This window comes from Leptidea sinapis, chromosome 36, assembly GCF_905404315.1.
Source record: "Leptidea sinapis chromosome 36, ilLepSina1.1, whole genome shotgun sequence".
NCBI classification, from domain to species: domain Eukaryota; kingdom Metazoa; phylum Arthropoda; class Insecta; order Lepidoptera; family Pieridae; genus Leptidea; species Leptidea sinapis.
In genome coordinates, this window is record NC_066300.1 from 8,803,101 (window position 1) to 8,813,829 (window position 10,729).

The 10,729-nt window shown below is 34.2% G+C and overlaps 2 protein-coding genes across 2 annotated transcripts; both read left to right on the forward strand.

The window, feature by feature from the left end:
- Positions 1-3,384: 3,384 nt before the first annotated feature.
- Positions 3,385-6,239, forward strand: LOC126975446 (U3 small nucleolar RNA-associated protein 15 homolog). The gene is made up of 4 exons (XM_050823341.1): positions 3,385-3,644; positions 3,724-3,822; positions 4,015-4,197; positions 5,011-6,239. Exons 1-4 carry the CDS (start codon positions 3,543-3,545, stop codon positions 6,208-6,210), a joined length of 1,584 nt encoding a protein of 527 aa, XP_050679298.1. The 5' UTR covers positions 3,385-3,542; the 3' UTR covers positions 6,211-6,239.
- A 2,797-nt stretch (positions 6,240-9,036) lies between these two features.
- On the forward strand, positions 9,037-10,412 carry LOC126975455 (mitochondrial inner membrane protein OXA1L). Its single transcript, XM_050823369.1, has one exon. It carries the CDS (start codon positions 9,157-9,159, stop codon positions 10,345-10,347), a length of 1,191 nt encoding a protein of 396 aa, XP_050679326.1. The 5' UTR covers positions 9,037-9,156; the 3' UTR covers positions 10,348-10,412.
- Positions 10,413-10,729: the final 317 nt, after the last annotated feature.

Consider the following 10,729-nt stretch of genomic DNA (forward strand, 5'->3'; position numbering starts at 1 on the left):
TTCAAATATTTGTCAAAATTATTGTTAATATATTCTGTCCCATTGTCACTTTGTAAACATACTATCTTCTTTTTGGTAAATCTTTCAGCCTCATTCTTGAATTCCTTAAATTTTGATAGACTTTCATCCTTAGTTTTCATTGTACATACTCTTGTATATCTTGAATAATCATCTGTAAATGTGATGAAGTATTTGGAACCCCCTTTCGATGGCTGTCTCATGGGACCACATACATCAGTATGCACAATTTCTAATCTTTCATTTGTACGTGCACAGACTTCACAGTCTTTAACTGTGTCACTTTTATTGAACTCTAAGCCTTCCATAATTTTCTTATCAAGTGTTATTCTCATTTGTCCTTCATTTAGATGTGTTAACTTTCTATGCCATTGCTGCATTTCGCTTGCTTCGCAGTAATTAGCTTTCTCTTCTATGTTTTCTTTAGCGTAGTACAAACCGTCTGAATGTCTCTCTGCTTTTAACAGAATTTTATTGTTTCTCATCACGGTAGCATTTTTTGTTTAAATAAATCTGTTCCACCTTTGTCTGTTATTTTTCCAACTGACATTAGATTTGTAGTCAGCGATGGTACGTACAAGGCTTCAGTTAGTTTCAGATTTGATATTTTATTGGTGTAAAGTTTTGCTGGACCTCGTCCTTCGATTTGTGCAAGACAGTTTTCTGATGCTAACCTTAACGTATTGTTATCAGCTTTGTCCATATTAATGAATCTTTCCAATTCATGACTCATATGTGACGTACATCCGCTGTCAAGACACCATTTCTTAATTTTTTCTTTATTATCAGACGTATTTAGGCATGTTTCTTCTAAGCAACATAGACTTGCATTATTTTTATTAACTCGTTCCGCTTTCGACCAACATTCATGAGCTTTGTGTCCTTTCTTTTTGCGTTTAAAACATTTAACAATAAAGATTTTATTTTTGCCACGCTAGATTCTATTGCAATTCAAAAATTATCAAAAGATTGAGGTAAGCTGTAAAGCATCATAATACTAAGAAGATCCTTATTAATTGGTACGTCCATATCTGCTAGCTTATCGACAATATCCATAAATTTATTCAAAAGATTGACAATATTATCATCATCTTTAATCTTCTTCAATATCAACTCAAAATTCTATTTCAAATTAAATATTGGCTCGCTTTTCTTGCAGGACCTTTGCTATAATATATGCTTTCTAGCGTATCCCAGACATCTTTACTCGTTTGACAATTTTTAACTTGTTTTAATTCGCCCGGTCATATTATGAGAAATAGCTCGGCTAATGCTAACTCATCTTTTTCCATATAGTTATTCAAGGCATCACCCTCTCGCGTTGATCTCTTAATTTTATTTGAAACATAGCTCCAAAGGCCAAGTTTTAATAGCAGAGCTTTTACATGGATCCTCCATGTATCGTAGTTTTCTCTTTTCAATGGTTCTATGTGCACGTGATGACTCATTTTTCTCTTTTATCCCCTCTTCTGGGCCCATAACCTGTTATATGAGATAGAGCCGAGTATCAGCAGTAGACTATGAGTAAATCAGTGCATTCCCCATTATTAAATATAAGAAAACAATTTTATAAATTAATTACAACTTTTTATTCTCCTGACAACGTATTATCTCTAATAACTACTTTGTATTCATAGTAACCAAAAGTCACTTTCATCATGTCATTCTTAATCTATGAGTAAGACCTCTATGATAATGGAGCAGTGACACAAATGAGTAATAGTCTATTACACTACAAGGTCAGCTGCTGCAAACTTTAGGTGCCGCCCGGCCAACATGCGACATGCAACACACAGACGAAAAAGTTTGAGACGATGTAATAAAAGTTTCACTTTAAAAAACAAATGGCTCGTTGAAGATGCAGTTCCGTTAGAATTTATTCATGTAAGCGCTTCTTTGTTGCTTACTATAAACATACACTTGTAAATTCGTATATACCGAAATTTCTTGCTGTCATTAGATGCCTACATTTTATTGTCTAATCTAATCTAATTGTAATATGTATTACGCTTGAGATACATTGTATTTTTAATTAAAAAATATACATTGCGTTTTCATGCGATTGCCATGTTAATCCATATATTTTAAACATTTGCTCCGCGTTACACAACTTCACAGCAAGGCCGAGCGTACTCTACTAAAGCGCGTCGTTCACTATTCACTCAATTTTAATCAATGAGTCACAGGAGTGGGTGCTCATTGACATCCGCCGATTGAGCATCGACGCGAGTTTACACAAGCGCTTGCTGGCCGGCTTACTGCGATAGCATTAGATTTAGAGCAAGATAGAACACATAATATTATTCTCAATTATTATTGAATTAAACGTTTAACTATTGGTCTAAATGTAAGCTTTAGTATTGGTGTGTAATTTCGAAACTTGTAAATATTTTTTAAGTAACAATTGTAATTGGTTAACTAGTTTTAAGGATTTTGTATATATATCGTGTAACTGAAGTAAAATATATATTCCACATATTCCTCACATTCTTCATACTACACAAACAGTTGTTTTATTTAATCTCCAAACGCTCAGTCTCTTAATATGTATATGTTAATTATTCCTAGAGTTAATTATTATTAAGTTTTACTTCAATCGCGCGTAAAGATTACACGCACACATTTTTTTTTCAATGTTTTACCCAATATTTTGTAAGTTGCTATTTCATACATCTAGACTATATTTCCAAGACATTCGAATAATTATAATAGTATGATATTATACTTATTATAGTTTTGTTAGTATAGTTTTTGTCGATATAAATTCGACTTGAAATAGCGTCCATTCAAATTTATTAAGAACTTCGGCGTCGATTCCTTTGCCTGTTTTTTATTATTTATTTATTTTGAATGAATATGTAGAAATATTTTAACCTTACTTAAAAAAACTATCGTAAAATATATTTCAGTGTTATTTTGTCCTAATATATCATAGTTACATTTTATAACATACACAGGCGATCTTGCACTTCAAGTTCGATCAAGGTCAAGGGATTCTTCTTAGTCTTTCGGAATGAATACCTCAAATTATTACTATCACAGCTAGTATATTTTAGATTTGTTTAAGAAACAACATATAAAGAACCTCATTCTAATGGTTTTCCATTTTTGTGACGTGTGTGTAAAATAAAATAAAAGACAATATAAATAATTTATGCATGGTCTAATAGCTTGTTTCAATAGCATTCAAATATATTCATTGAAATTATTTTAACTGGCTAACTGAAGGCATTCTTTTGATACACGTAAAAAAATTCCGCATAGATATCTGACTGTAGCGCGCGTAAAATTCTCGCGCCTAAACATATTCGTAGTTCCACAAGCTGACAAATTGTCAGTGTCAGTTTAGTTACATGTGTTGTGTTTTGTATTTAACTTTTCATAACATTAGGTCAACTATCAAGACATAGGTTATGCAGGCATAAGCGCATTTATTTTACTTTACAATATAATAAATGTTGTACATTCTACTAATTTCTCTGTATTACTCCTGTATTTAAATAAAGGTCCTGAATATTTCATAAATGGCTCATGTTTCATACCCATTTAAGAAAACTAATAAGGCTGTATTTCAAAAACCAGCCTCTGTAGTAACACAGGATTCATTATATTGGAAAAAACTTGGTGTATGTAAACCTTTCTAACTGTATCGTCGCTTCCATTCTATAGATTCTTTTCAATTAAGTGTGTTTTTACAATTTTCAGTTACCTGTCCTAGTTAAGGAATTTGGGGCCGTAGATTATATTGATTTTAGCCCTGTGGAACCTTACTATTTTGCAGCAACATGCTCAGTTAGAATACAGGTAATTAAATTTCTGCTGTGTTTATATTATAAATAGGGTTGGGACTTATTCATACATAAAATTTTAGTTAGAGCCAAGTAAACATCAATTAAAATAGGTTACGATTTTTAAAAAAACTTTCTAATTGTATAAAAAGAAGTATATATTGCAGTCTAAAATTTGTCAAATAAAACAGTTTTATTATTATTTCAGGTGTATGACCCTATAACAAAAGCAGTTGCAAAAAATATATCAAAATTTGTTGAAGCTGCTTATGGGGCAACATTCAGAAATGATGGACGTCTTATTGTGGCTGGAAGTGAAGAAGGAGCAGTCAAACTTTTTGATGTTCAATCAAAAAATGTGCTTAGAGTTTTCAGTGGACATACAGCACCGGTAAACTGATTTTGTAATTTTTATTTTCTTGTTATTTTTACTAGTTAATTTTTCGTGGCTTGTATATCTTGTGATACCAATCATCCACATTATCATCAGACCCCACAAAATATTTTAATATTCTCATATTTTTTCACCACTTTGATCAGTTTTTATTGTTCATTTATAAGTAATGGTTGTAGTTGACAGATGAAATCACATTCTATTTAATAACATTTGCTCCATATTCTGTAGTGTTGAAGAATGAAGAAGAAGAATAAAGAATGTGCAGTAAAATGCTCAATATAACAACCCACAACAACAATTTAAATCACCATCTGTTTGTTCTTTCACATATCAGTTCACAAAAAACATTCTTCTTCTACATATAAATATATATATAATAACAGGGATGTCCCTGTATAATGTTTCCTATTCTAATAAAAATAAGTCCTTCAATAAAAGTGGGTTTATTATATAGGCAACCAACACAAGTTGCGTCCCCAGGTTTAGGATGGGAGAAGGTGATCTCTTAACATCAGGTGACCATCCAAGTTGATTATACTCTGAAAAAATAAATACCATTAGATATATAACATACTGTTGCATAAATGTTATTATGACTGGTTTTTATATTAATTTCATACATCCCCACACTTTGCAAACATTATAGCCTAAATTTTCACCAGCAACCTTAAAAATATGATTTCAATTTATTACCATAAATCACTGCAAACATCAGCATTGCCAATTGGCATTTGACTATTAAGAAAGGCTATTTTTCACCTAATTAATGTTAATAATAATACTATCTAAATTATTTATAAATTCCAGGTTCACAGAACATTTTTTACAAAAGATCAACTGAAGGTGCTAAGCTTTTCAGATGACAAATCTGTTTGTGTTTGGGATATAGCAACAGAAGAAAAGATTGCTAGTTTCTCCGAGCATTCAGATTATATCAGGACTGGTGCTCCTAGCCCCATAACTCCTGACATCATCCTATCTGGAGGCTATGACAATACTGTTAAACTTTATGACTGTCGTTGTAATGAAACAGTTCTTACAGTTAACCACGGAGCTCCTGTTGAATCAACACTATTTCTTCCTTCAGGAGGTATATTTGTAAGTGCTGGAGGAACAGAAATCAAAGTATGGGATATGTTCAATGGAGGAAAACTATTAGCCAATATTTCAGAACACCACAAAACAGTTACAACATTAAGACTTGCAAGCAATAATAGTAGATTATTATCAGGATCTTTGGATAGACATGTAAAAATTTTAGATCTAACATCGTTTAAAGTGGTCCACAATATTGATTTTCCGAATGCTATTTTAAGCATGGATATTTCAGCACATGATGATGTCCTTGCTGTAGGTATGATTGATGGTGTTATTTCAATTCGTAAGAGAGAACAACCAGTAAAAAGTTCTAATGACAAAAAAGGCTTATTTAAATTTGCTCCTGATCATATAACAGATGTAGTTGCTGTTGACACCAAACAACCAAAATATAAAGATAAAAATGAAGAATTTGAGAGAGAATATGATAAATGTCTCAGAAAAATGGAGTTCACTAAAGCTTTAAATATTGTTTTGAAGAGCTATGTTGCAACAAAATATCCTGAAAGGACCATTGCTACAATACAAGAAATGTTAAGGAGAAAAGTTTTGCATGTTGCAATGGATGGCTTACCTGAAAAAAATGTAAAAGATCTCTTAAAATTTTTCAGTAGAAACCTTGGTGTAACAAGATTTACCAGAACAGTCATAGATGCGGCCAATGTGTTTGTTGATGTTTTTGAGAATAAAATTTCTTTTTTTTCGGAAGAGATAATTTGTCTGTATATTGTATTACAAGAAGAGATAAAGAGTGAAATTAATGTGTGCAAGCAGATCAGTGAGCTGGAGGGTGCAATTGGTTTGCTTTTATCAGCAGCTCAAACAAGCAACATTAGAGATAGTATAGAGAACAGTGACATCTTAGCACCATCAAGTAAAGCACAAAGAGAAATTGTTATTGATGTGTAGATAAATTCTAATAAATTATTATGATAAGAGCTATGTTTATAAATTATATATATATACTAGCTGATCCAAAATTTAAATAAAGCAAACACTGTATTGCCATATAAAATAAAAAATTCAAAAATATAATTTTTTGGGGTTTAAAAAATAGATGAAGACTGATTCTCAGACCTACCAAATATATCATACTACAATTATTGTATTTGATTGCTATCTTGCAACCTTATTGTGGATTTGTGGATGGAACAGAATAATGTAAAAATTGTGATACAAAAATAGGTGTTGATTGTAGAGAGGTGAAAATTTGAACTTGTATGTGTTTTTCAATACTTAGTCATAATAAAAATAAAAAAAAAATCATTAAAACCATGAGTCAATATATGTGTTGCTGGCCTTTAAGGTAGGAGTATGCTTTATGCTTGAAGGTCAATAATTGATTCCACAAAGTGGCTGTGTGTGGCAAGAAGTTACTTGCAAAACGCGTGGTTGTAGATGGTATGGTATGGTATAGGGGCTCCTGTTTCCGCAATTAGACCACTAGCATGGGTCCATTTTGCGTGCAGTAATGGCCAGTTACTCCAACCAGCCAAGCTCCTTCCAGAAGTTTAGAACATTCCTGGGGTGTTTGCAGACTTCCTGGAGCGACCTCGTATTGGTAAAGTTTTTTTCCCATTGGTTGGCCCCCGCATATTCCAGGATTACGTGAGCGACCGTTTCGTCTTCGGCCAAACAGCCTCTGCACTTAGGACTGTCCGTTACGCCGATTGTGAAGAGGTGTTTGTTTAGTGATGTGTGACCCGTTAGGGTGCCCACCATTATACGGATGTCATGTCTGTTGAGGCTGATAAGTCTACGTGTCAGTTTGGGCGATAGTGCAGGTATCGCCTCCTTCAACTGTCTACAGCTTGAGACATTCACCCATCGGGTGTTGTGTAAGTCGTTGGTGAGAGAGCGTATCCATGAGCGCATTTGGCTGAAGGGCAGTCGCAGTAGCGTGGTTGTAGAATGCCAGACGTGAACGTGATGCGGGTGAACTGCAATCTGACGTGATGTCCGTTGGTAGGATTCGACTGCTGGTATCTACCTGAACAACAACTCCTCTGAGCACTACATGCGTTATAAGATTCAGGCAGAAACCACACCTCTACGCAACGCCTAAGAATCATGCCTATCGGAAATGACTTGATCGTCGATGATTCGAGCCGCTATGTCACTACTCCATGTCAGACCAAATTTGCATCTTAATCAACTATTTAAGATGAGCGTGGAGGCGATGGCTTGAAGTGAAATACTGTCTTGCCTATACATAACTGAGTCCACCAAACATTTTAGAGGCCAATTGATGATACTTAACGATGATAAAACTTATTTTTTTTTTAACTTTCTTGAATGTAAATTCCGCTAATATTTGTCTTCAATCAATTCGATATGTGTTTCACCTCTACACGAGGCATCCTAAGGAGATGTTGACTCGCGAAATTCTGGGACGAGACTGGGAGAATAATAATAAATGTCGAATTGAATAGAATAGAAATAGAATATTAGCGGAATTTACACTCAAAAACATTTGGATAATTATGGATTTCCGCAAAATAACGCATTCAATAAAACTTATAAGTTCATATTCATTCGTAATAGAAACAGAAGAATTCGATAAAGAAAAGACAAGATCATATTTTAAACTGTGACAGCAGTGAAAACGTCGAAAAAAGTGGGTAGAACTAACCTCTTCTAAGCAATGCACGCACACTAACACAAAGTGTTATACAAATCTCGAGTGTAACGACGTAGGTTGTCTATCGCAGCGGATACTCCATAGGGAGTGCCGCTTGCGCCTCTCTCTCCCCAAGAGAAGGTCGCCTTCGATGAAGGCTTAGAGGGCACCTGCCCAAAGCCATCCTCAGGTGGTGTTTAGTGGGTAGACACCTAGGTTTTACGTGAGTCCCAAATAACCAACGCAGACCTAGGCTGCGTTGGTATGCATGAACATTCACCACCTCCCTCCCGTCGTTATCCCGGAGGGTAGCCCTTTTACCTTTGTTTGGGCGCAAAATAAAATGTAGCTTGTCACGTACACTAAACTAATATTCGCGATTTGTTTTTATTTGTTGTCTAACACCAAGACACTATCTAAACGTATAAATTATTTAAGAATAAGAAAGCTGCGCCCGCGGTCACGGCTTTAAATTTGGTGTTTCATTAACTGTGTGCTTAGGCTTTTTTGTTCGACAAAAGTAACTAGAATCTACTATAGCTTGTGTGAGAAGCACCAAAATACATATGTCCAGCATGCGGCAATACCTTGTTGTGATGTCGAGAGTATTAGTTGGGTGATATATATTTATTTAATTCGTATAGGAAGACCAACAGCGTATAATAATATTAAATAAAAATATAATAATAAAATAGTAACAAAAAGTCAATTAAAAGGTCCTTACGAATAGAAAATTACTAGTTTTAAAATAGTTACGAACACGTACTGTCAACGATACTAGTAGATAAAAAGTAGGTATGCTCTTACAATTTAGTTAAAGAATTCGTTAAATATACATATTACACCGTAAGTATGGTTTTAATTTCCTGTAGTTACGTAAATATGTATACTAAATCAATATACAGAAGTTTGATTATCCGAAAATACCGGTTTTCCGTATACCCATGTCTCTCAATTAGTCAGGATAATGATCGACGCTCACTTTAATTCAATTTAAATTTTTACTTAGTCCCGCCTCTTTTACGTAGTATTACATCCTCTTTGGCTTGATAATTGCTCCGAGACTCGTCAGTCGCGAGAGTACCTACAAATGTCAAACACCATGAAATATCAAATACGTCAACTGTCATGAGAAAGTTCAATAATAACAAAGTTGTGGTTTAAGGTTTTAATTAAATAATTATTGTGAAATATATAAAAAGTGTTCTATCGTAAAGGACACCCATTTTCTAAAAATGTTTAAATTACTCAGTAGGCATGGCTCGAGAAGTGGTATTATAAAAATGTTCTGTAACAAAAATATTGAGGTTAAAAAACCTAAGGTGTATTATTTTTACTCATCAGCCGGATCGGTTAGATTTGCTTCTAACGATTCTGAAACTGTAAAGACGCCTAGTACCATAGATAATATTCCTGAACCTCCACCAGTTCCCGATTTATCAGCTTTCGATGGTGTAACTGATGCTGTTCAATCATTGTCTGTCAATGGTGAACCTACATTTGCGAGCTTAGGTCTTGGCGGTTGGAGCCCAGTGGGGATAGTTCAACAATGTTTAGAGTACTTACACGTTTCGCTTGATGTACCTTGGTGGGGAGCAATTCTAGTTGGAACTGTCGTAGTCAGAGTTTTGATGTTCCCGCTTGTTATTATGTCTCAAAGAAATACAGCAAAAATGAATAATCATTTGCCAGAAATACAAACACTGCAGCTGAAGATGACACAAGCACGGCAAACTGGAAATCAATTGGAAACAGCAAGATACGGCCAAGAGATGATGTTGTTTATGAAAGAAAAGGGTCTCAATCCTTTGAAAAATCTTTTCGTTCCTTTGGCTCAGGCCCCATTGTTTATATCATTCTTCATGGGCTTGAGAGGAATGGCTAACTGTCCAGTAGAGAGTATGATGCACGGGGGCATGTGGTGGTTTGAAGATTTGACAGTACCTGATCAATATTTTATCCTACCTTTAATAACTAGTGCTACTATGTGGGTCACTATTGAGTTGGGTGTTGATGGTGGTAGATTAGATGCACAGAACATGCAAATGATGAGGTATGTACTCAGAGCAATTCCTGTGATAATGATTCCTTTTACAATAAACTTTCCTGGTGCCATACTGGTGTATTGGTGTTCAACAAATTTCATATCTCTACTGCAAGTAGGATTTCTAAAAATTCCTAGTGTTCGGGAATATTTTAAAATTCCAGTACTTATTAAACACACAGCAGACAACTTACCTATAAAAAAGAAAGGATTTGTAGCTGGTGTAAAGGAATCTTGGACAAATATGAAGATTTCCAGGGATTTAGCAGATAGACAAAGAGTAGATGAGATGATCTTCACAAAAGCAGGAAAGGGTCCTTTACAAAAAACATACAAATTTGACCCTACAAAGATATCAAAAATAGAAGCAAAGTCAAAATAGGTTGTAAAGATATTTCTTTCCTAGTTTTTAGAGTTTTAATTATTAATAAAATATCTATTTAAGTGTACTGTAGTATAATTTTTATGAAACAAGACATCAGAGTTTGTGGTGAGTGAGTGTGAGTGTTGTTCACCAAGATACTACCCTAATTACATTTGTAGTATTTTATTAGGGTCCTTCATCCTGTCTTGTAAAATGTAAACAATAACTGTCTCATGGGCCGGTAGGTAGGACCTTTGAATGACAGTCCCAATGCCTACTCCCATATTATCTTTAAATTTTCCGCAAATTACAATTTATTTACAATATTTCAATAATGCTCATAGGTATACATATCTACACTAATTCATTTAAAGAAATTCACAGTACCTTAGGTGAATAC

Bases quoted from the DNA above. Each gene is read 5' to 3' on its own strand.
- LOC126975455 (XM_050823369.1), top strand. From the start codon at position 9,157: ATGTTTAAATTACTCAGTAGGCATGGCTCGAGAAGTGGTATTATAAAA.
- LOC126975446 (XM_050823341.1), top strand. From the start codon at position 3,543: ATGGCTCATGTTTCATACCCATTTAAGAAAACTAATAAGGCTGTATTT. The intron at 3,823-4,014 runs GTAATTAAATTT...TTATTATTTCAG, and splicing joins CATGCTCAGTTAGAATACAG to GTGTATGACCCTATAACAAA. The intron at 4,198-5,010 runs GTAAACTGATTT...TATAAATTCCAG, and splicing joins TCAGTGGACATACAGCACCG to GTTCACAGAACATTTTTTAC.